General features: G+C 37.1%; 2 protein-coding genes across 9 annotated transcripts in view; one reads left to right on the top strand and one right to left on the bottom strand.

Moving 5' to 3' along the window:
• The window catches only part of LOC119241973 (lanosterol 14-alpha demethylase), a 29,809-nt gene extending 21,962 nt beyond the window's left edge, over positions 1–7,847 (top strand). The window contains exons 6-10 of the mRNA XM_037507686.2: positions 796–915; positions 1,704–1,899; positions 4,681–4,776; positions 5,329–5,497; positions 7,590–7,847. Of these exons, the coding sequence (XP_037363583.1) occupies positions 796–915; positions 1,704–1,899; positions 4,681–4,776; positions 5,329–5,497; positions 7,590–7,768 (760 nt within the window). The 3' untranslated portion in view covers positions 7,769–7,847. The remainder of the gene's footprint in view (positions 1–795; positions 916–1,703; positions 1,900–4,680; positions 4,777–5,328; positions 5,498–7,589) is intronic.
• Positions 7,848–14,845: 6,998 nt separating this feature from the next.
• AKAP9 (A-kinase anchoring protein 9) overlaps positions 14,846–26,294 on the bottom strand; it is a 147,780-nt gene continuing 136,331 nt past the window's right edge. For all 8 annotated transcript variants that reach the window (XM_037507653.2, XM_037507644.2, XM_054692324.1 and 5 more), the window contains 9 exons: positions 26,001–26,209; positions 25,599–25,704; positions 23,719–23,901; positions 22,323–22,523; positions 20,994–21,226; positions 19,039–19,124; positions 17,743–17,872; positions 17,005–17,144; positions 14,846–15,385 (listed from right to left, as the gene is read on the bottom strand). In XM_037507653.2, coding sequence (XP_037363550.1) covers positions 15,351–15,385; positions 17,005–17,144; positions 17,743–17,872; positions 19,039–19,124; positions 20,994–21,226; positions 22,323–22,523; positions 23,719–23,901; positions 25,599–25,704; positions 26,001–26,209 — 1,323 coding nt within the window. In that variant the 3' untranslated portion in view covers positions 14,846–15,350. The remainder of the gene's footprint in view (positions 15,386–17,004; positions 17,145–17,742; positions 17,873–19,038; positions 19,125–20,993; positions 21,227–22,322; positions 22,524–23,718; positions 23,902–25,598; positions 25,705–26,000; positions 26,210–26,294) is intronic.

The following is a 26,294-nucleotide window of genomic DNA, read 5'->3' as shown; positions in this document are numbered from 1 at the left end:
GGAATTAAATTTTGTTTTCTGACTCTGCTAGCATTTGTCCCCATAAAGGTATATTATCTTTTTTTAGATAATACTAAATAATACTAAATATCTTTTTTTAGATAATACTAAATAAATCCTAGTTTTTTTCAAATTATAAATATTAAAGAAGAACAGAGTGACTCTTCTTCTGCTTTAAGACTTTGGTTAAAATTGGAATTTCCTGTTTGAAAAATATTCTGCTTTCTGTTATATTTGAATATGATTCTGAAGGAATAATCCTATAAGTCTTATTTACCTTTAATTACAGCAAAGTTATATTAAAATACATTTCTTCCCCTTAAGGACCCTAGAATTCCCAACAGTGTAAGATTGTCATAGCTTCTTTTTTCTTTTGGCTCTGAGTTCTAGCATGTATTTTGGCATTATTAAAGTTAGTTAAATAAGGTTGCTTTCACCTAGGTTCTGGTTATTTTCAAAATGAATTTGATGCTAGAAAACATTGCTTTTTTTTTTTTAAGATTTATTTATGCATACAAGAACTGGGGTGTCAGCCAGAGGTGTGGGGGGTGAGAGGATTCACCAGAGTCAGAGTAGGGAGCAGAACAGGCAGATCTACTGAAGTACACTGCTGAGGGGAGCAGCGGGCAAGACAGGAGTGGTCTGCTATACCGTGTATGTTATCTTTCTGGCCGGGGATCAAATTCATGTTGCAGTGGCTGGCAGTAGCTTGACAATGCTGAGACTTTAACCCCTGTGCCACCAGGGAGGCCCTGCTTTTAGTTTTTTAAAGTAATTTTCATCTTTGTATTATAGACGCAGGGACAGAGCTCATCGAGAGATCAAGAATATTTTCTATAAGGCAATCCAGAAACGTAAACAATCAGAAGAAAAAGTGGATGACATTCTCCAAACGTTACTAGATTCTACTTATAAGTAAGAACTGTTCAAATCATATATAAAACTGAAGCTAGAAATTACACATTAAAATATAGTTAAATAATACTTCGAGTTAAAAAATGATACTTGCAATTAGTAATGCTAACCTTCAGCCTTTTTAAATGAATGAGACATAAATTACCAAATCCTGTGCCTTGTTGGAATCTCAGTGACTGGGTGAGAAGTTTGCTAATAAACTACAATAAAGTCCTTCGTAATCAAAACAATATTTTCTATTGAAGTAACATTTCATTAGAACATAAGTTTCAGGTATACATCATTAAAAATCAGCATTCAAATCATTGAAAAGTCAATGTGTGTATACACTACAGTAAGTTCATTGGTGAAAGCCCAGTTCAATGAATTAAGAAAAGAACCCTAACGTAAACTAAGGACTTTGGGTGACTACGATGTGTTAATGTAGATTAATCCTTGGCCAAAAAACTGTAGTATTTTGGTCAGTGATGTTTATTGGGCTGGGGGGAACTATACATGTGTGGCAATAGGGAGTATTTGGGAAATCTGTACCTTCCACTCACTTCTACTGTATAGCTAAAGCTAGTCTAAAATATAGTCTTTAAGAATACATTTTTTAAAAAAGAAACATTAAATAAACATTTTCTGTTGGTATGTTTCCCTAATGGAAAACAAAATTAATGTGACTTGTGACAGGTAGTCCCAAGAGACTTATTATATGTAAAAAGTTTATCATTATGATCCTTTAAAGGTTGAGGCATGAACTACGTCTCAAAATGTTGAATTGATATGTGTGGTTTCTTCTGCAGGAATGGGTGTCCTTTGACAGATGACGAAGTAGCAGGCATGCTTATTGGACTGCTTTTGGCAGGGCAGCATACATCCTCAACGACTAGCACCTGGATGGGCTTCTTTTTAGCCAGAGATAAAGCACTTCAAAAAAATTGTTATTTAGAACAGAAAGCAGTCTGTGGAGAAGATCTGCCTCCTTTAAGTTTTGATCAGGTTTGTTAGCTTTTCAGTTTCATTGCTGCTTTGGGACTTTGCGAGTATCTGTGACTATTTATACAAGCACTGGGTACAGTCAGAAGTGCGGGAGGGTGAGAGAATTCACCAGAGCCAGAGTGGGGAGCAGAACAGACAGACTGACAAAGTACGCTGCTGCGGGGAGCAGCGGGTGAGGCAGGAGAGGTCTGTGCGCTATGTGGGACCCTCGCCGGTGGCTGGGGATTGAACCAGGGCTGCAGAGGCTGCAGGCAGCTTCGCAGCCCAGCGCTCAACCGCTGCGCCACCGGGGAGGCCAATTTGCTTCATTATTTTTAGAATGTTCCTTATTTACAGAATGTTCCTGAAACATTCTATTGTTATTGCTTCTTGCTGTTAACCTTTATGAGATATGTTTGCATTAATGTGTAGGACATCCTTGGTACTTATTTCCTCTGTTTTGAAATCTGGATCCTGGAGGATAGGGGATATTATGTGTTTGTTGTATGTCTTTAAAGTGTCAAAACTTTTGAATTACTCAGAATTCTACAGGCCCAGAATTGCCTATAGTTAGAAGTTTCCATTTCTAAAAAGCTGTGGTAGCAATAATGGGGACTAGAAATACACACTGTAACACCTCCCTTGCTAAGCTGAAAAGGAAAAAGATTGACAGCACATATTGAGATTTCATTTTTGGACCACAGCCTGGTCATATTCCCTTCCTGTTATTTTATTTTTTATTTTAATCATTTATTAGTAGAGTGTATTACATTGTTTGAATTTCAGATGCTAATTCTTTCCTTCTATGGATAAATCCCACATTGTCATGGTATATAATGCTTTTTACATGTTAATGGATTCATTTTGTTAGTTTCTTGTTCAATATTTTTACATTTATATTAATAAGGGATAATTGGCCTATAGTTTTTTTGTGATGTCTTGGTTTTGTTATTAGAGCAGTATTTCCCTCACAGAATGAATTTGGATGTATTCCCTCTTGCATATTTCGGAAGTTGGTTAAGTCGGTGTTAATTCTTTATTATTTGAACATCTTTAAATGTGCTTTTTGAGTATTGCTATACCATCTTTGTAGAAACTGCTGTTAAATTTCTGTTCCCATCCTTAAATTGGATTTTCTAATAAGAAATGAGCTGTTAATTTACCCTTATACTTGATGAGTCCCTTCCTTTGTTGCTTTCAAGATTTTATCTTTGTCTTTCAGTGGCTTATGATGTGTCTAGATGTGGATCCTTTTGAGTTTATAAGCTTATTTGATGTCAGATTGATATTTTTCACCAAATTTGGAAAAATTTTGGCTGTAATTTCTTCAACCCTCTTTCATCTTTCTAAGATTCTCATTATGTATATGTTGGTAAGTTAGTGGTGGTTCCATAGGTCTCTACAAAATCAATTGACTTATGTTCAAGTTTATTGCTTCTTATGTCAGTTCATAAATGCTGTTGATCCCTCTCTAGTGAATTTTTCAGTTCTTGTATTTTTAAGTTGCAGAAATTCTTTTGGTTCTTAATAAAATTAATTTACCTCTTTACTAATATTCTCTATCTGGTAAGATGTTTCATATTGTTTTAATTCCTTAAATTAAAATATAATCTTTGAACCTAGTTATAATAGCTGGTTTATTGAAATTATCTAACAACTGGGCCTTTTCAGGGGCAGTTTTTACTAACTTTTTTCTCTGTTTTTTGTTTCTTAAAATTTTTCATTGAAAACTACGTTATAATAACTGGAAATCAGATTCCCTCCTCTCTGGATTTGTTGTTGCCGCCATGGTGTTGCTATTTGCTTGCTTTGTGAATTTCCTGGAGTAGTTCTGTAAAGTCTACAGTCTTTGTCCATTGCAGTTAGTGAAGACTGCTTACTGTAGTGGTCACCTACTGATTGGACAGAGATTTCCTGAAGTGCCTTTAACAATGTCTCCCGTTTTTGGTTTTTTTTTTTTACTGATGGGCTCTGTGTGGTATTTACAGCTACCCCAGAAGGCAGTTACAACACTGCTTTTCTTTTGTGTGCAGATCAGCAGAGTTCAGAGATAAAAGCCCTTTCAGGTCTTACCTGGGTCTGTGCATGGTTCTGTATGTGTGTAACTTTTCAAGAGTTCCAAATATTGGATCTTTTTAGTCTCCTATGAGCATCTCTTTGCCCAACTTTTCCTTTATATTTTTTTACCCATCTCTTGTTAGTTCTGTTGCCTCTAGTAGCTCAGTGTTAAACAATTTCTGCTGATTGTTTTTACAAACTTGTTATGAATTCTATAGTAATTGTTAGGCTGTTTGTTTTCACAGCCAAGCTGTTGGTTTCCAAAACTGTTGATCTGGGGAGAAGAGTAAAGTAGCAAAGCGTAAAGTTACAATACCACAAAGCTCACTATTCTCACCAAGATTCAGCTGTTTTTCTTGAATTAATTTCTCTTTGAGTCATTACAAGCCTGTGGTTAATTTTCTAGACTTTTTAGTTGACATTGTTGACATTGATTGATTGATATTGAAGTTGACATTGATATTTTTTACTAGTTGCTGTCATTTTTTGAGGGGTAAATTTTTGTAGGTCCTTACTAAGCTAGTTTTTAGGGTAATTTCTTCTTTTCCAATATTTTGAATTCATTTCCTTTATTGACTGTAGACAAAAATAGAACAAGATAATCCCAGCCAGTGTGACCAGTTACTTCTGAATTTCTACCCAGGGTAAAAATTATCTTGTAATAACCCAGAAGTTTAAATTATTTTGATGTTGCTGAAATACATTACATATTTATAAAACTTAAGACATTTTTTCTCTTTTTAGCTCAAGGATCTAAATTTACTTGATCGCTGTATAAAAGAAACACTAAGACTTCGACCTCCTATAGTTACCATGATGAGACTGGCCAGAACGCCTCAGGTTAGTCTCGACTAGATCACTTTCTCCATACCCAATTTTTATTTAGTAAAGAAGAGGAACTATAATAGCATCAAAGAGAAATTTTTAATTAAAAATTAGAATAATCCTATATAATTTTTCAATTTTATATACCACAAATGTGTATAATCATAATTGCAGTCAGTAGACATATTAATATGTTCTCTGCATTTTTATTTAACCGTTAGGTTTTTAAAATGAAAGTACACTTTTTTCTTGGTTTTAAAAATGACCTATGTTCTGTTGTAAAAAATTCTGATGATATGGAAGTATATGCATCAGATAGTGAATGGTTTCTTGAAATCATACCCCTACCTCTGCGAATCATGATGTGTATGTGTGTGTGTGTAGCCCAGTATTTGGTTACTTGGAAATCATTGAGTTAAAATAATTTCTAACTGCTCTATCATCTAACTAGTTTTTGAATATATATAGATGTATATCATACATATTAATGCTTTAGTGCACAATGATTTGATTATATGGCAGATTATTTTTGAATTATTTGATGATATGTGTTGCTTCTATTTATAGACTGTAGCAGGGTATACCATTCCCCCAGGACATCAGGTGTGTGTTTCTCCTGCTGTCAATCAAAGACTTAAAGACTCATGGGTAAACCATCTGGACTTCAATCCTGATCGCTACTTACAGGACAATCCAGTGTCAGGAGAGAAGTTTGCCTATGTGCCATTTGGAGCTGGTAAGATGATTACTTGTATATTTTAAATGTTTTGTTTTGGTAACATATTTGTCCTTGTCAGAATAATCCATGTGAATTTTATTTACAAGTATCTTTATCTTTCCTTATAGGGACATTCTTGCAAACTTTTGTAGGAGTGTATCTTTGCAAGTTGGAAAAAATGTTGGGTTGTCGGAAAAATCATGAAATATGGAAAAAAATACATGATGACTTTTCTCACATCTCAATATTTCATTTGCACTACAAGAAATAGTCCTGTGAATCCTCATATAATGCTCTGTCACTTTTTAACCTATCTAGTTTTATCAAGCATAATTTTTGTAGTCCACTCTGTTTTTCCTTGTAATTATATTTAAAGCTCTTGGTGAATCCTGTTTTAAAGAACCATTGTAGTTAATGTGGGTCATCCTTTCAGGCTAATATGATAATACGTCACCATCTTAGAAAAGACTGAAGGCACTCATTTTATTTTATGATTTATTTTATGATTTTATTTTATGATTTATTTTATTTTTATGCATATAAGAGCTGGTGTACAGGCCACAGGTGCCGGTTTTGGTTGGGAGGTGAGAGGATTCCCCAGAGACAGAGTGGGGAACAGAACAGGCAGATTGACCGAAATTCACTGCTGAGGGGAGCAGCGGGCAAGATAGGAGAGGTCTGCCGTGCCATGTGGGTAACTCCCTGGCTGGGCTCGAACTTATGCTACAGTGCCTGCAGTTAGCTTCATAGGTTGTGTCTTAACCAGGGAACCACCAGGGAGGCCCTGAAGGCACTCGTTTTAATCTGCTCCCATTTGAACTTTTCTGGTGATGAGTTTGCTCCCTTAATTTATATGGTAGCTCTTTTCATTGTTGGATAGCTCTCATTTTTAGAAACTGATATTAAAGTTGTAATCTGTTTCCTTTTAAAATTCCACTTATACTTAGTGCTAATCTGGCCTATGAAGGTTCATTTATATCTCTCTGAGCTATTTGTATGTAGATATTCCCTCAAATCTTTCTTTCATCGTTGTGTTAGTTTCCTAGGACATCTGTAACTATCAGAAACTTAAGAGAAATATGTTCCCTCACAGTTCTGGAGGCTCAAAGTTTCAAATCAAGTTTGTAGGACCTGGCTCCCTTTGATTGCTCTAAGAATCTTTCCTTGACTTTTCTTAGGTTGTGGTAGTTGTTGGCAATCGTTCCCATTCCTTGGATTGCAGCCGCATCAGCCTAATCATAGCCTCCGTCTTTTCATGACCTTTTCCCTTGTGGATGTCTCTCTGGGTCTCAACATGATTTTATTATTTGTATACCAGTCATTGGATTTAAGGCCCACCCTAATCCATTATGACCTTATCTTAACTAATTACACCTGCTAAGACTAATTCTGGTGGACTTCAGAATTGTGGACAGGAATTTTGGGGTGACAGTGTTCAACCCCATACAATCATGTTAAGTATCTTCAACTTCTTTGACCATTCTTTTCCTTTGTAATTGTGCTGTTATCTATGTTGGTGCATGTAACTTGTAGTTAATTCATTTTCATGATACATTTTGTGAATCTTAAGGATTTATTGATTTTTCTGTGGACTCCTAGTTAGAATACTTTGTAAATACCTCTCTAAATGTGGTTCCTAGAAGTGCACAGTGCCACATAAGCACTTTTTAAGCATTTTATGTTAATATTTTCTCCATTTAATTCTCACAACCACACATTTTGTGGGACTATTTTATGAGTTTTTCAGAACTGGAAACCACCACTTATTTATTAGCAAGGTTTAACTTTTCTCAATTCAATCATATTCCTTATAAATTAATATATATTTAACCTAGATGTTAAGTTTCAGAAAACTAGAGGTGATATAATTTTCCAAGTGCCATTTCTTTAAAAACATGTTGAAAAGCCCAGATCTGTATTAACTATTTACAATCTTGTTTTATGTAAAAAGAATGTCATCTTCTAAAAAAAAAAGCCATCTTCTTACTAAAATATTCACTTGCTATTTATCTAAAATTGATAATTGATAAATGTTTATAACTCCAGGCTAAATGGAGAAAGGATTTCAGCTTAAATACCTAAGGAAACCTTTTCTTTTTTATTTTTATAGGACGTCATCGTTGTATTGGGGAGAATTTTGCCTATGTTCAAATCAAGACAATTTGGTCTACTATGCTTCGTTTATTTGAGTTTGATCTCATTGATGGATATTTTCCCACTGTGAATTTTACAACCATGATTCACACCCCTGCAAACCCTGTTATCCGCTACAAACGAAGATCAAAATGAATACAACTGCAAGGAACTAAAAAGTCAAACATCACTGTAAACTACAAAAGCATTGAAGAGAATGAAGTTTACAAAACAACTTCCAGTGTGCTGTTTATTGAATGTGTAATGTGAAGACAGCCAGCTTAATGTAGTAGTTTTTGTATTTTCTTAACTGAATGGTTCCATGACATCTAATGGCATTTCAGATATTTCCTAAATTTTATGATGGGAATTTATAGAAATAAAGCTCATTAGGGCCTTCCCTGGTGGTGCAGCAGTTGAGCGCTGGGCTGCGGGGCTGCCCGCCGTCTCTGCAGCGCCGGTTCTCCGTTCCCTGGCTGCAAGAAAGAAAACTCATTAGGGCCTCCCCCGGTGGCGCAGCGGTTGAGTGCTGGGCTGCGAAGCTGCCCGCAGCCTTTGCAGCAACAGTTCGATCCCCGTCCAGCGGCAAGAGTCCCACATGGCACAACAGACCTCTCCTGCCGCACCCACTGCTTCGGTTCCCTCAGCAGTGTATTTCGTCAGTCGTTCTGTTCTGTTCTCCTCTCTGGCTCTGGTGAATTCTCTCACCTTCCCGTGCTTCTGACTGTACCCAGTGCTTGTATAAATAAATAAATAAATCTTAAAAAAAAAAAAAAACTTAAAAAAAAAAAGAAATAAAGCTCATTAGTAAAAAATTGCTGAGGGGAATCTTGGTAATTGGCAGATCCTAAGTAAAACAATTTCCAGGTGTTAATTATAAGAGCATACTGAGTTCTTGGTAAGATACAGATACTAGAAGCATTTGGTTATTTATTCATTTACTGAGTAACACCTGTCTGTATGTTCATTTACTGAATAAACTCGAATTTAAAGTCTTGAATAAAAGAATACTATTGTTTTGGTATTAGGATACTCAGCAATGATGGATCTGTATTGTAGAAAAATAGGTCCTTTTAAATTTTAACTGGAGGCACTGTCTATAAGACAGTGAGAGCTGACAATGGCTTAGTTATGTTTCCTAAAAATAATACTAAAGACTGCTCATGTAACTTAACTGATTAATAAGTCTTACATATTTATCTACCTGATAATATGTATCTGTTTCCACATGGTCACATCTTTGTGAAAGTCCAAAATAGTCCTTAAGAGGGATACTCTTTGTGCTCAAAGAATTCCCTTCTTTCTTTCTAGAATACATTTAAGGGTGTTTCTGTTACTAGTATTATTGATTAAATTTAAATTTAGAATTTTGTTTAACAAGTGGGTTTTTTTCTAAATGTAAAATTTGGAATCAGGGAACTCTGGACTTCAGAGTAACTAATATGAGCAGGGTCTATGGGAGTAATATCATTAATCACATTCTGTGTAGCCTGTGTTCAAGCCTGACTATATGCTATCTGTAATATGACCACAGTCTGTTCTTAACAATTCAGGCTACAATATTTTCCCTTATGTGTATAGTTTCATTTAAGAGAGAGGACTCTTGTTAAACTACTTATGAAGGCAAATCTCTTCTGTTAAATTTTCCACATTAAAATTATCTTTGAGAAAAATACTGTCTGTATTCATAAATTATAAAGTTGTGTGCTTCATGTAAGTAGAATTTAGGGATCTGGGAATTTGGATAGAAAAAAATATACAAATTTTAAACTGTTTATTTCCTTTTTAAATAGTTAGGTAACATCACCTAAGTGTTTGCAGTTTGGTGTGCAGAAACCACAGGTGTTTTCATGCCATATTACAGATGTTGCAGATCTCTTGAGATATCTTACTTTCATATCTACTTTAAAATTATGGTTATTAGATCTGATAGTTCTTATTTAATGTCTAATTTCTATATATTACAAAATTTTTTTAATGGTTTACTATAATTGGTTTCTTTTACAGTCTTATGTATTGTCCTTTTTTGGGGGGAGGGGTGAAGGGAAACAAACCAGTTTATTGAGAGACAACAGGGAGGACTAAAAGGCTGGGGGAGAGGAATGGATTTGATATCTTTGGACCAGTCAGGATCTCGCCAGCTTTATAGTTGCAGTTAAAATACTTAAAAACATTCTGAGAAGCAGGGCCTCCTTGGTGGTGCAAGGGGTTAAGTACTGCACTGTGGAGCAATCCGCAGCCTCTGTAGCGTGAGTTCGATCCCCAGCCCGCCAGGGAGCAAACCACATGGCACAGCAGACCTCTCCTGTTGCCCACTGCTCCCCTCGGCAATGTACTTTGGTCAATCTGCCTTCTGTTCCCCGCTCCGTCTCTGGTGAATCCTCTCACCCTCCACATCTCTGAGAAGGGACCCATAGTTTCACAAGACTGAGAGAGGCTCATGGCACCAAAAAAGTTAAAACCCTGAGGATAGGGCTAATCTATATTTAGTTTAAAACTTTTAATAGATTTAGTTTTTAATCACAGACTAATTGTTGAGAAGCGTTTGACTGTGAAAGTCTGATGGACATGTAAGAAGGCCTGGTCAAAAAAATGGGAATGAGATTGCTCAGATTACCTTTTTCCTTTCCCTCTTAGAGCAGAATAGCCTTGGACGGCAAGCTGTCTGCTAGTTTAACAAGGCTGTACCTCCAACCCTACCCCTTTAACTGCTTTATTTTTATTTATTTATTTATATTTATTTATACAAGCACTGGGTACAGTCAGAAGCGCGGGAGGGTGAGAGAATTCACCAGAGCCAGAGTGGGGAGCAGAGCAGGCAGAAGGACCGAAGTACACTGCTGAGGGGAGCAGCGGGCGGCAGGAGAGGTCTGCGCGCCATGTGGGACCCTCCTCTGGTGGCCGGGGAGCAGCCGGGGGATCGAACCGGAGACGCAGAGGCTGTGGGCAGCTTCGCAACCCAGTGCTCAACCGCTGCGCCACCGGGGAGGCCACTTTAACTGCTTTAGATTATTTTTTTTTGGAACTCAGCTGCTAATATAGAGAATTTAAGTAATTTGAAATCTCAAAAAATTAGAATTAGCTACCATAGCTTGCGTTGATAAAAATAAAAATATCCACTGGTATGACAATCCTCTGGATGTATGCATCAATTACTCGTTTTAGTGAGTTGCCATGTTATCAGGGGGAGACACTATGTACGAAACATGGCTGAGGTTTACATCATCTCTGTGACAGTTTCCCAATTTGAACTTGGCTTAGACAGCAGGGATACTGTTTACTTGTGCTGCATTGCTCTTAGTAATTTAAGATTATTTCATTTAGGATTCTATCACTTAAGTGATTTCTGTATCTTAGTAGGCATGGTTTGTGAAGACATCTTTGGATACAAATAACACCATAATAGGACAAATATAGATTATGAAAATATGTACACTGCTTTTTAAAAATATTATACAGATGTAAAGTTGATACAAAGGCACATGGAAAACTTCACTGTAGGGACAGAGAAATCCCAACTTTAAGATAGACAATTTTTTTTTCTGAATCTCTGAGTTCTACATATTTGAGATAATAGGGTAATATGCACTGCTAAAAACTGGCTATTTATGTACCTAAACCCCTTCACATGTTGAAACCTAATTTCCAGTTCATTGGTATTTGAAAGTGGATTTTCTGGCAAGTTATTAGGTAATGGGGGTGAAGGTCTAATGAATGGTATTAAATTCCTTTATTATAGCTTAAGTTATTGAGGTTCACATAGGAGCATAATACCATGTCCACTACCAAAGCACCAGTAATCTTCCATCTTAGTCCTCTGGGTCGCCGTACCCCTTTTCTCCCAAGTACTCCCCTTCCTTTCTGGTAGTCTCAATTCTGTAGTCATTTCAAGGATTTGTTTTGGCTTAGTTTTGTCTGTTGCTTTTTCTTTATACTCTACATATGAATGGAAGAATCTGGTATTTTTTTTCTGATTTTCTTAGTGTAATCCCCCTCCAGTTCCAGCCATGTCAAATGGCAAGTTTTTAACTTTATTTTCAAAACTGAGCATTTCATCATACATACATATATATATATATAAACACATCTTAGATGTGTTACATTTTTGCACTCATCAGATGAATATCTAGGAGTGGAAATCATATAGTCATCTATTTTTAATAGTTTGATAAAGCTCCCTATTGTTTTCCATAGGGACTGAACCAGTCTACATGCTCACCATCAATTCTTTTTTTTCCACTCCATTCTAGCTGTTTCTGGACTTTTTAATATGGGTCATTCCACCTCCTTTTGATTTGCATTTCCTTAATAAGTGATGAAAAATTTTCATATGCCTGTCGGCCTTCTGTATGACTTTAGATCTTCTGCCAATTTTTTGATTGTTTTCTTATGAGTTTCTTTGTAGATGGTTATTAGTTCCTTGTCAGGTGTGTGATGTGCAAATAGTCTCAGTAGGTTATCTCCCATCTGGTGTAATTCCTCATTTAAGTTTATTCTTTGTTGATTTTGCCTGGTTAATCTGTCCATTGATGAAAGTCAGGTGGTGAAATCCCTTATTACTATTGTTTCACTGTCAATGCTTTTATATTGCTTTGGTATTCCTTCATTTGGTGCCATGTAATCTGATGAATGTTATGGCCTTCTAACATATTGTATTGATACCTTAAATTGCAAGTCCATTCTTGTCTCATGGAATGAAGAGTCTGTTTTTTTTTTTTTTTGGTGGAAGGGACCCTCGCCGGTGGCCAGGGATCGAACTGGTGCTGCAGAGGCTGCGGGCAGCCTCGCAACCCAGTGCTCAACCACTGCGCCACCAGTGGAGGCCCTGAAGTGTCTGTTTTATCTGATGTATGATTTTCTTTGCATTTTATGAGTCCCATTTAGTTTGAATCTATGTTTATCTTTGTAGCTCAGGTAGTTTAAAAAAAAACAAAACCCAACTTCCTGGATATAGTAGGAAGTTGGGTTTTGGTTTTTTTTGATCCAACTAGCCACTCAATGCCTTTTGATTAAGTTCAGCCCATTTAAATGAAGGGTGATTATTGATAAATGAGGGTTTGCTACTGCCATTCTGTCTTTAGTTTTCTTTTTTCTTAAGATTTATTTATTTATGCATACAAGAGCTGGGATAGAGGCCAGAGATGCGGGGCGTGAGAAGATTCACCAGAGACAGAGGGTAACAGAACAGGCAGACTGACTAAAGTACACCGCTAAGGGGAGCAGCGGGTGAGACAGGAGACGTCTGCCTCGCCATGTGGGTCTCTCTGGCTGGCCTGGGATTGAACTCGTGCTGCAGAGACTGCGGATTGCTTCACAGTGTGGTGCTTAACCTCTTGCGCCACCAGGGAGGCCCCATGTCTTTAGTTTTCTATTTCCTTTTTAATTCTTGTGCATTTTCACTTCAATTGAGATAAGCTCCTTTTTAACACATTTCTTATGAGAATCTAGTATTTGTAAACTCCTTGTTTGTGTCTGGGATGTTTAATTTCATTTTTTATTTATTTATTTACGCATCAAGAACTGGGGTACAGGCCAACGGTGAGGGGGGAGAGTATTCGCCAGAGACAGAGTGGGGAACACAACAGGCAGATCTACTGAAATACACCGCTGAGGGGAGCAGCTGGTGAGGCAGAAGAGGTCTGCTGCACCATGTGGGTATCTCCCTGGCCGGGATCAAACTTGTGCTGCAGTGGCTGCGGATAGCTTCATAGGCTGTGTCTTAAGCTTTTGTGCCACCAGGGAGGCCCGGATGTTTAATTTCCTGACTAAGATCTATGTTCCCTCTCTCTGTCTTTCCCATCTGGGATACCTATTTACCCTTATGGATCAGATACTTCCGAAAGCGTTTTTTTGTTTAAACATCTTATTTCTCTTTTTTGTCTGAATCCTCTGTGCATTACCATCTACAACACTGATTTGATCCTCCATTTGGTCTTTCGCAAGAGATTTTGATCTCATTTATTGAGCTCTTCACATGAATGTCTATTCTTTAAAGTTCCACTTTCTACCTTCTCTTCATTTTTAGTTTTGAATTCATTTTTCTAAATTTTATCTCATTAACTTCAACTAGTTCTCTTGTATCACTTTGACTTGCCGTTTTTCCTTCTATTTTTGATAGATCAATTTTGAACTCTGATAGGGAGATACAAATCTTACGTCTTTATGGTTAGATTGTGGAGCATTATTCTCTCCTGTCATGTCATAATCCCTTGATGTCTCAAGATGCCATGTGTTATTTTTTTAATCTGCTCATTTTGTGTTTAAATTTCTCTTAAAAAATTATTTACAGCATAAACTTAAATAGCTGAACAAAGTCCCTGAAGGTGGCACCATGGTTTGATTTTATTTTTTGGCCTCTGTAGGCTTCCATTGATTCTGAGATTTGTTTTTGCAGTTTCTGAGTTAGCAGGTGAGGGAAGAGTCTGCAGGTGTCCAGCTGCTGGTGCTAACACGCTGTGGTGGGAGTGGGTAAGAGTTGACTCATTCATATTTGTGGCGCACTCAATACCCTTCCTCTCTGGGTTCCAGACCTGACATTTTACAGGATGTGTTCTTCATGAGGTCCAGTCCTGAGGGGGGATGAGAAGGGGAACAGAGTGTAGAGCACCTCCTCTTTTCCTTACCCAGGACTCAACCTGTGTGGAGCATCTCAGATCCTCCATGTTTTTATCTTCATTCAAGGGGAGTGCACCATTTCTGCTATCGGAATTTCTGCCCTCATCAGGGCACCTGGCTGAGCTAGCAGCCTTGTCACCCTCAGTGATCCGCCTTGCACTACTGCCTTCAATATTTCCTCCCCACCCACCTCCTGTCTATGAAGTGTCACTCTCTTCTCTGCAGTCTGTATTGGTCACTGATGTCAAAGGGATGTTATCGGTTCACCCTGAAGCCACAGAACTCTCTTCAGTAGTGTCTCTCTTTTAATTTGTTGTTACTCTCAGGAGCAAAGTGAGGAACCGACCCTATTACCATTTTGGTGCCATAATCTCAAGTCCTTCAGAAAGGAATACCCCTGAGAATACCCTTGCCCCTTCTACCATGTGAGGATGCAGCAAATCTATAAACCTGGAAGCATGCACTCACCTGACATCAAATCTGCTGGCACCTCAGTCTTGGACTTCTCAGCCTGCCCGTGAGAAGTAACTTTCCATTGTTTATGTGCCTCCCAACAGCATGAACAAACTAAGATATGTACAACGTTAAAAATGAAAGCGGTTCAAATACAGTGTGGTCAAAATGGTGAAGTCATTTTTATTTCAGTACTTGACAAAATACCCCATAAAATTCAAAACTTCTACCATTATACAAAAATAGGTCTCTACAAGTGATATTATCTGTCTTCATCACCAGTAGCAAATATATTAGGCAGAAATATGTAACTTCAGTAGCCTTATAAGAAAAGTGCAGACCTCAAGCTACACATTCAGCAGTATCATAATGCATAAAAGTTTAATCTTTTTGCCCACCTGATAAATACACACAGTTCATAATTTAATCATTTAAATTAGCATTCCACAAATATACATGTAATTTAATGATTATTGTGCATGAATACATACACAATGCTTATATGTACAAATTCCAGTTTGTTTTCATGTGCTGGCAAGTGATTTGTATACAATTTGAAGCTGTGTTCATTGGTCCCATTGGATATTCACAATATAAAAGCACAAAATAGCCATTGATTTACAAAAGGGAATTTGTTGAAAATCATTTCAATTCGTGATATTTTAAAGGATTATCTTCTCATGCCAGCATGAAACGGAGTTGAACCTATAAGAGAAAAACACGATAGTTAAAATTATTTCAAATAGGATTACTACCTATAATAACAGACTAACTAGTTCATGATGGCCAATATTATAATTACCTTTCATTAAAAAAAGTGTTTTTTATTCTAATTTATACTTGAACTGATTTTTAAGAGATATTTGGGATATATATTTAAATGTCACTGTGGCAAGGTAAGTGAGACAAATGTTAAGATTCTGTTTAAAGTGCCCTGGAAAGGTTGAATATTCTATATATCCTGCCTCTTCAAAAATCTTTTCATCTTCAAAATTTAGGTCTTATGATATTTGGAGGCTCAAAATCAAACCAAGCCAACTAACCAAAGTCCAGTTTTGATGATAGCTCCCTGTGACTACAAGTTGCTTGGGTTAGGTGATTTTTTTTGAAGGAAGAGATTAATAAAATAACCTGCTATTAGCCCTATTTTGCCAGGCTAATATGAAAAAACAGGTCTTTAATAAAGTAAAAACATACATAAAAGTTAACCAAAAGTGCATTCACTTAAATAAAAATAACATAAATAATTGAGTCAGAAAAGAAGAAAATCTGGGAAAAAAGGTTTCCCCAAAATGAATAGGGACTCTACCTCTACTAAGGCTGATGTTTCTTTGTTTTTGTAAAGAGAAAAATAAAGGTTGTTCTTACAAAGATTTTACTTATACAGGGCCTCCCCGGTGGCGCAGCGATTGAGCACTGGGCTGTGAAGCTGCACGCAGCCTCTGCAGTGCCGGTTCCATCCCCGGCCACCAGTGAGGGTCCCACATGGCACGCAGACCTCTCCTACCATGCCCGCTGCTCCCCTCAGCAGTGTATTTCATCAGTCTGCCTGTTCTGCTTCCCGCTCTGGCTCTGGTGAATTCTCTCACCCTCCCATGCTTCTGACTGTACCCAGTGCTTGTATAAATAAATAAATAAATCTTTAAAAAAAATTTTATTTATACAAGAACTGGGGTACAGGTCAGAGGTGCAGGAGGGTGAGAGAATTCACCAGAGACAGAGTGGGGAGCAAAACAGGCAGACGGACCGAAGACGCTGCTGAGGGGAGCAGTGGGCGAGCCAGGAGAGGTCTGCTGCGCCATGTGGGTTTCTTCCTGGACGGCCAGGAATCAAACTTGCACTGCAGAGGCTGCAGACAGCCTTTGCGGTGCAGCCCTCAACCTGCTACGCCACTGGGGAGGTCCTTGTTCTTACAAAGTTTTTTGAATGATTTTCTGGAAAAGCACAAGTTCCCAGTACAGATAAAGACTGCATTATGTGTTTAAATTGCTTTGTCCACTCATCTGCCAAACCCTTACTTGCATGTCTCAGCACATATTACTTAGAATGTGTTCTTCAGTAGACACTGTAGCTTTAGAGTACTTTGCACAGTGATGTTCATCCTGGATTTCATACAATCAATCTGCTGAATGAAGTCAGTGGGTGATCCTTTCACAGGCAGGGGGAAGAAGTGGAAGAGTAAGATCCAGGATGATAAAGTATGTCTTGACTTGAATTCCTAAATTTGATAGTCATGCAGCCAATTATAAAATTTGATTCTTCTAATGAGGAAGATTCTGGGTCTACATGATGGTGCTACCAATACATGGTTAAATGGAGAGTACCTGACTGTACAGTTCCAAGTCTTCTTTGTAGTGCCTCTAATCGGGTGATATAATCTGTCAGGGCTCTGTCAGGATCATAATTCTGAAGCTGAGAACATGCTAAGGAACCAGGATTTAAATCCGCTGAAGGGCCTGTGTACCTAGTATAAGATTAAAAATGTGAACATAAATTCAAATTATATAGAAACAATCCAAGAAATACCAACCTTCCTCCATGCTGCAATCAAAAGGTAAGACCACTTGCATACTGTCTAATCTATATCTGCATGCTTCTGAGTCTGTGGTGTTTAAAAAGAAACAACTCTTCAATAAATTCATCACAGGAAGGTCCGGTACATAAAGTCCCATTAAGGGAAGGGAAAAAGAGAAAATGAAAAATAAAAAAATAATGTCTATTACATATCATAGAGATCCTCAATAAAAGTTGGATATATAAAAATGTATCTTGTCACAGAAGAAAGACTTTAGTTTTTTCTTAATGTCATAAACTATAAATTTTAGTCAACACCTTTCTCAATGTCTAAGCACAGCATGTACTAAATAACAAGGGATGCAATTATTTCCCAGGTCCTTGAAAATAAGTTACTAATTCAAAAACTATTTTGGCTCATCTTGAGCTTTATAAATTATGTTCAATATAATTATATCTACCTATCTCAATGCAAAGAAGTTTTAAGTCCAAACACTGCTCTTCCTCTGTTAAATCAACTACTCCTGCAGGTTTTCTCAAATTCTTACCTATTTTGAAATGGTAAAGGAGACCTAAGACAGTCCAGATCTGATCTTGAGCGATAAGTAGTCTGCCTTGGCTCTCCATATAACTCTAGCCCACCAGAAGAATGATAAAATGAGTCAGTCTTTTCGACACCTAAATTAATAGAAAATGCCCCTTGTTAAAAAAAAAAATACCAAACTCTTGAAAAACGACTATAAAACAGATTAGGATTTGAGAGAGAATTTTAATATATACTGTCCTAATTATAGTCATTTTTTTGTTACAGGAAAGAAACAATAGTACAATAAAAAGCTGGGCTTTCAAATATTTTGTTTACCTTTGAACTGAGCATTTATGAAAATCTAGAACTATAATTCCAAAAAAATAATGTAACTGGAGTATTTTTTTTTTTTTTGTCAAAATACTCTTCTTAGTTATAACTAGAGGTTAGGTGAGGGGGGAGTGTGTGTACTTTGGGGGACAAAAGATGATGTGGATAAAAATATCAGACTAATATAACCAAGTCCTTTTATCATTGCTCTACTGACTTTTGTTGAAAAAAAAAAAAAATGAAATCAAGATCTGCTAACTTTAAGCACATTACTGGCACAAATTTAAGCTGTTTCAGTTTAAGGATGTATATTTCAAAATACTCTGCTTAGAGTATTTTTTTTGCTGCTTAGCTACTGGAAGACTATGTAAAGATGGTTTCAAACCAATACATAGCACAGTTATATGTGTGTGTGTAACTCTCTGTGCTCTCTAGCTTCCAACCTCATCTTTACGACTCAAACATTGAAATTCTAATGTTTGCTTTCACTTCTAGGTACAAAGAGAAGGCATACTAATTGTTACCATTATTATACAACCCATTGGTGAACTCAAAATCTGAAAAGTCAAACCAGTACTTTTTCTACTCGATTAACAGCAATCCTATCTTGAAGCAGAGCCTTAAATACAGTCATAAAAAGAGTGAGCTCAATGTCAGACTGTCATGGTTGGATGCTGACTCTACTACTTCCTATTGGGAAATCTGGGGCAAATGACAAATTATTTTCATATCTCAGGTTTTGGCTGTAAAGTGAGAATAACAGCAATTGATCTTACATAATAGGATTGGACAATACATGGAAAGAACAGGATCTACAGCAGACTAAATCCTCCATAAAAATCAGGTATTTTTATACTTTTAAAATAGTGAGGTCCCCAACTATGTTATTTATAAAGGCTCTCTGTCTTTGGAAAGATTCCAGAATGCATTATTTGGAAGGTATTACACATGCTGTAATTTTAGAGAATCATAAACATTATGACTTCACCTGGATTCAGTCCATAGCTGTCCCTATTAATATTGATGGAACCAGAACTTGTGACACGATGCCACCGTTGAACCAAAAATTTCATTCTAAAAGATACCAAGAAAAAATTTCACATACATCTATAATCTGAAAGAATGAACACACATTTCCTCAACAATTATTTAATTAGCAACACAGAAAAAAATGTCAATATAATCTCATGATGGCCTAATCTGAAAATAAGGAAATGGCCTTGGGCTTATTGCACAATTAACTGCAACAGAAGAAGAGGGTTTACAAGATGCACCAGAGGCCTCTTGTGTTGACAGCACCAGGTATTACCCTTAGGGATACATAGGTCACAATGACATGAAAAACAAATGAAAAAGGTGAATGAGCAAAGAAAGGGTGAGGAAAATGAAAAGAGAAGAGAATAGAGAATAAAAGGCAGATGAGATGGAAAGAACAAAAAGACCCATAAATTGGCAGTAGGAATTATCTGAGAATGCTGGAAGAGAAGTGAGGCCATGCAATCACAAATGAAAAACAATGCTGACTTCAAAAGGACTGGGACTGTTATAAGCCAGATGCCGCAACTTGCTACCTGCTCCATTCTGGCACCAAGGAGTCTTTTTTAGCAGCGGTTTTAATTTCTTAAGTCCAATCAGTTTCAAGGCTCAGTTTTAGAAGGGTCAAAAATTCCATGAATATATAAAAGGGTAAGAAAAAGAGGAGGCAGAGTGAAGTCATCCAATGGAAACTTGGTTTCATGGAGTCTTCCTAAATTCTAAGCAAAATGGCTAAATCCTGTGACCTCTCATTTAGAGTCTTCCACAGTTATGCACATCAATCTTCCTCATTAGAAAATGAGCTGCCTTCTAGGCAGAGTTTATGTCTTTTTCATCAATTCGTGTCCCTGGCATTTATTGTTGTATTAGGTGTATGGGGTGATGAAGGAATGAAAGATGAGGAAAAGAGGAACTGGAACCATGAAACTACAGGGTATAGTAGGGAGGGTCTAAGACCATCAGTAAGATAAACCTGAGCTCTTTTTAGAGAGTTGAAATGCTAAAATTCAGGAGCCTTGGCTGATTGTCCCAGATCTAGCACTACTGGTTTTGCAACCTCTCTCAGGTCCAGTTTCCTCATCTGTGAAATGACATTCTAGATTAGGAATCTCACACAGCTTCTAGTTAAATTATTCTGGGTCATGTTTTTCAAAGAAAAATACATAAAGAAAAAAGGACAAACCCCCTTGAAGATGCACCAGATATAACCCCACAAGAAGAAGGTTAAAAATCAAATTCTTTTTTGACTCTGACTCCTGAAATAAAAAGGAGGGAAGTATAGAGAAGACTAGTGTCTTGGTATATGCCAACCAGATGAGAGGACTGTAGCAGACCAGGTCTTTAAGGTACTTCGAATCTTGGCCCCATTTTGACCACAGAATGACTGCCATTAGTCATTAATTAGTAGTTCCTACCTTGGAACTACTAGACAAAACGTAACAGAGAAACTAGCAGAGTCCAATGCACTAAAGGCTCTGACCTGACTGCAGAGTTAGGCAAAGGCTTTCTCTACCTAAGCCCAAGACTGTGTCACTTTAGCGATGAAAAAGAATGTATGTTAGGCTAAGTAATTTTTCAAAAGCAGTTTTCCCCTTTTATTTATAATAATATATGAGCAAGTTCATGGGCCTATTCAGATTTCTTTTTTAAAAAATAATTCAGACTGGATGTGCCAACTCTGAATCACCAGCTCCCTGCATCTGGGAAGGCCCTTTCCATAGAGTCTCTCTATGTGCAACAAAATATTTTTGATGAAAGGATGAAGACCTAGAAAGAAGTGGGCATGTTGTAGTGATGGCAAATATCTCATAATATAGGAATACACAGCAAGACAGGCAAAGAAGGGATTCAAAATAGCTAAACTTTTTAGAGAATCTATTAAAGTGCTTTATCTTTCAAGTACTTTACCTTGAAATTGCCACAGATACTCTAACAGCAGACCGAAATCTGGTGAAGCCCTTTGTATGGTTGGTGATCACCTCTAGATCTGTGAAAGCTGGTTGCCCTCCCATCCGGGCAAGAAGAGCCAGGGTGGCATCTTCACATTCTTGGAATCCACCCAGTAACAACAGCAGGTATTTCTTCTGGTAAATGAGAGCTTTTCTAAAGCTTTCTGCCCTCAGGTATTTACCATAAATTCTCTATGTTTAAAGAAGAGAAGAAGATAAAGACACTATTAGGAAGTGATAAATAGTCGTAGTAGAATGGCAAGTACATCATTGCTTTCTACTTTATTAATAAAGTTGAAAGATAATTAACCTTAACCTTTACATACTTCTGCCTTTTGAGTCAACAGAATCTGAATTCTCATGTTGTAGTTATGCTTTTTTATTTATTTTGGATAATAGCCCCTACTCATATTATTGGAAATATTTTTGTTATTCCATTATCATCAGAGGTTTTATTTTTTAACCACACAGAGCTACTTTTATGGTTACTAAACTTTTTCGTTATTTTTTGTAAATATTTATTTTTTCATGCATACAAGAATTGGGGTACAGGCCAGAGGTGCGGGGGGTGAGAGGATTCACCAGAGACAGAGTGGGGAACAGAACAAGCAGACTACTGACTGAAATACAGTGCTGAGGGGAACAGTGGGCGAGACAGGAGAGGTCTGCTTCGCCATGTGGGTAGCTCCCTGGCTGGCTGGGGATTGACCTCGTGCTGCAGAGGCTGTGGATAACTTCACAGTGATGTTTCTTAACCTCTTGCACACCAGGGAGGCCGTAACTTTTTCGTTATTAGTGGCTTTAGTCTCTCTAAGAGCCATAAACTCCAGAGTTGGCATAAATAATACAAACTTGTTTTTAGATTTTATGTTAACTGATGAAAGTGGTTTTACAGTACTATTCATTATTAATCACTTGAGAGGTTATTCAGAGGTTTTATATACAACAAAGCATAACACTCTATTTCTGACAGCACTATAGCTTTTGTTGAGAGTTAAAAAAGAACTAAAGAACTTTCTATTGGTTTATTAAGGATGAGACTGTGGGAAGTAGGACTACATGCTTAGGATGCTGCCACTATGACCACCAATAGAGGCTAGGCATGCATTACCACAACTTTTTTTTGTGATCAACTAGAGTCCTGCATTCATCATACAGACTAATTAGAGACGAACAGACCCCGCCTCAGCACCACTTAAATTTCTGTTCAAGTAAGGTCATGTGACAAGAAACAGGCAAAAGTAACGGGCCAGTTTTGATATATGTTTAGATGGAAGATGTCCCCTACCTTTAAAGTGGCATGTTCCGAATCAGGGTTCAGATTCTGAAGTAATGTTTCATTTCTTAGCTCAGATTTCAGTTTGGACACTTCAGCTTCTGCCCTTTTCAAGGATTTTTGCAGAGTCATCTTTTCTCTGTTCCAGACTTCTTTTTCAGAAGCAATTATGGCTTCAATATTGTCACCACCACTGAATGAAAATCTAGAAGACTACAGAGAACAGAGCCTACTTACATAATTTTTAAGAACAAGTCTCTAAAGTCAAATTAAACATAGTAAAGGTATTCCCCTGGGAGATATAGAAGTCTCAGTTTTCCTTCTTTAGTCAGAGAAAGTTCAAAGCCAATCTCAACTGACATTAACAAATACACACCAACTCTGAGTATATGGTCCTTTGCTGAGCAGATCAGTTTTGCAAGTAAAATTACTTGAGAAAGCCTGGCTCCAGAGAAGGTGTTAAGATTTCTAAATATTATGGAAACATTATAGAACTAAAAATATCTCAAGAAATTAGCAGATGGATGATTTGGGTCCAAATGTTGAGCTTGTGTCTTAAATACTGCATGGGAGAGGTGGAGAAAAACAACACAGCACATATACAGGTAAGTGGATCCCTACAAAAGCTATTGGTTACCATGTATTTGACTACATAGTTGTCTTAGAGGTCTTTCCTCCCTTTATATTGGGTGATTCTAGAAGTAAGCATTTATTTTGTATATAGTTCTTTTACTTTATTGTAACATTTTATTGAGGTAACAATGGTTTACAGCAATGCATATAATTTGGGGCTACAGGTTCAGAGCTCTTCAGGTGTATATTATACCACCAAAACACCAGTAATCCTCTACCACAGTCTACTGGGTCCCCTTCCCTTGTGCCCTCATAGTTCCCTATACCCAACTCCTTCCCTCTAGTACTTCTAGCTTTTTTGTAGTTTTTTTGAAATGGGAAGAAATGCAAATAAATTTTCACGGTAGTTTATTAGACTGAAATACATAATTCAATGGTACCTTTCATTCTGCATCATGAACATAGTAAATAACTGAAGAAAACAGAATTAACTTTTTTTTTTAGTATGGTCTGCTCTCAGGACACAGCTAACAAGTAACTGGTTTTAGAGTAGAGTAGATCCTGGTTTGACTACTTACTTTAACTTTCTCATGTACAAGGCTGGCATGGACTAGATACTCTGAATATACGTAACGTTTAACCCAGAGAAAATGCCCAATAAATAATAGCTAATGTTACTATTGTTATCCCTATAAAATTTTTTCATTGATCCTACTAAGAGTCAGACACTTAATATTTTTATATTACCAGGGTAAAAATTGAAACTAGATAGCAGAAACTGTAACTCTGCATTACTACTCATAATATAACATGTAGGCATACTGAAAATACTCACATTATCTGTGCCAGCTCCTGTCTGTCGATACCACCTAATCCGCTCTTCCAGCTTCATAACTATGTTTCTTAAATCATTCTTTTCTTCGGTCAGTTGACTGATATGTCCTGTCAGCTCAGCATTTTGTCTCAGTAGTCTTTCAGTCAATGAGCCACAAGAAGTACTTGGAGACACTAAGCTAGGCTAGAAAGATACAATGGCTTAAGATCAAGTAAGCACAATGCACATGTAAACATGTGGACAGGCACCACAATGCTTGAGTTGAATCTTAAATAACAAGCAGGAATTTCCCAGGTAAGAAAGACAGACGGGCATATTAAGCAGAAGAAACAGCATGTATAAGACACAAAGGTTTGAGTAAGAGTGTATTGTTTCTAGGCAGCTATAAGTTGCTTGTTGAGAGTACAGTAAAAGTTGCTGTACTTACTGCTTAATTAAAATAAATAAAAGTTTATTTTATGGATAATATACCAAAAAGTAGACAGTGTAGGCAGACACATCAGGAAGTTTTTGCAGCAGTCCAGGTGAGAAATGGTGAATGCCTGAATGAAGGCAATGACTGAGGGGTAGAGAGAGTAAAGGACACATGAGTTATTTAGGAGGCAGAACACCACAGGACTTAGTGACTACTTGGGTTCACAGGTAAGAATGAAGGAAGGTAGTCCATGGTGACTTTTAGTTTTCTAAAATGGTGATATCATGACTAGAAATGTGGGTTTGGGATAAGAGGTAGGCGAAATGATGATGGTCAATTTGGAGCATTCTTAAGGCACCTAGAGGTGCCACTTATCAGGTCCGATTTCCCAAGGAATTATGTCTAGTAACTACATGAAACTACAAGCCTAGATCACAGGACCAAGGTCTAAGTAGAACTACAGTTCGCTATAAGATAAGCTACATTGAGTGAGATTTATATCAGATTTGTTCACTGGATCTCTTAGAACCCAGTATAGTACCTGGTAGGTAACCCAATATAAATATTGGGTTGTCAGAAAAGTCATGATGTATTTTTTTCTGTTTTTCAAGCAAAATGTGTGTCATGATTTTTCTGACAACCTAATATTTATTCAGTAATTACATCTAGTGATAAAGGCTGTAGGAAGGATACTACATATATGGTTAGAGGAAAAATAGATGAGGATAGAGGAAGAGGAACTCTAGAAGGTAGCAGAAGAAAGAAATGGGAGAAAGGAGAAAATACTAACAGAAAAGGCAAGAATAGAGAAGGTTTTTATGACGTAAGAAATAAAAAAAGTCAAATATTATAAAGATATCAAGAAAGATAATAGCAGAAAAGATTCACCAGATTAATCAATTGTGAAAACAATGATTTCATGAAAATAAGCCAGACTACTCTGAAGAAACCAGGGACTGTAATATTAAAAGAGTTTATCTTATTCAATAATGATGATCAAAGTTAATTTCCCCTTAAAATCTACACTATTTTCTAATGGGGAAAGGCAAACATTACTACTATTTAAAATAAACGACAATGGGGCCTCCTTGGTGCCACAAGGGGTTGAGCACTGCACTATGAAGCAATCCGCAGCCTTTGCAGCACCAGTTCGATCCCTGGCCAGCCAGGGAACAACCCACATGGCACAGAAGACCTCTCCTGACTCACCCGCTGCTCCCTTCAAGCAGGGTACTTCAGTCAATCTGCCTATTCTGTTCCCCACTCTGTCTCTGGTGAATCCTCTCACCTCCCGCATTTCTGGCCTGTACCCCAGCTCTTGTATGCATAAATAAATAAATCTTTAAAAATAAAATAAACAAGATAAAAATAAAACTTTAGAAAATATGGTGCCAGTTTGAAATAATTTATATAGTTTCTATTAAATCTTTCCTCTTGATACTTTAACAAAGGGTTTAAGTCTTACCTCTTCACCTGGCTGGCCAGTTAATTTTTGTAGTTGTAAAATGACTCCATCAACACTATCCTGAACCCAAATGAAATCTTCATCATCGGCTGTTTCAAACTGTAGCCTTCATGAAAAAAGGCAAAAAGTTAAAACACATCCTTTCTCCATTATAGGTGTTAAAACCCAGGTGACCCTGTGTTTCACTGTTACTCCTCCTTTACATTAAGTGTTCTCTTTCTTTGGGTCAAGATGTTAAGATATTTGGCATATGAATTTTGGTAAAGTTTTACACCCCCTAATGTGAACATGCATTAACTTTAAAATTTCAATTACGCATGTTTGGCTTGCTATTAGTGAAGGACAGATCTGTCTAGCTTGTCTAAGAATGAATGTTCCAAAGTTCACACAGAAAAATCTAACCTGTTAGCAGCTTTCTGGGCTAGATGCTGTAGTTTTACAGTCACATGTTGAAGCTTCTGTCTGATCAGTTCTATCTCATGATTATAGGTAGATCCTCCTCCATTCATTTCAATCAATTTAGAATAACCTGATTCCTTTGTCTCTCCTTCCATTTTCTGTTGAAGAACCCAATTTCTAGTTCGATCACTGGTTAAACTCCACGTGCTTGGCTGACAATTTTGAACAGAAAAAGACAAATCAGTAATTATAAATAAATAGCATATCAAATTTTTTCCCAAGGGAACAAACATATTT

The sequence above is a fragment of the Talpa occidentalis genome, unplaced genomic scaffold (genome assembly GCF_014898055.3).
Source record: "Talpa occidentalis isolate TD23 unplaced genomic scaffold, MPIMG_talOcc4v2.1, whole genome shotgun sequence".
Classification (NCBI taxonomy): domain Eukaryota; kingdom Metazoa; phylum Chordata; class Mammalia; order Eulipotyphla; family Talpidae; genus Talpa; species Talpa occidentalis.
The sequence above is the reverse complement of the archived record's forward strand: the minus strand, read 5'-3'. Positions and strand labels throughout refer to the sequence as shown.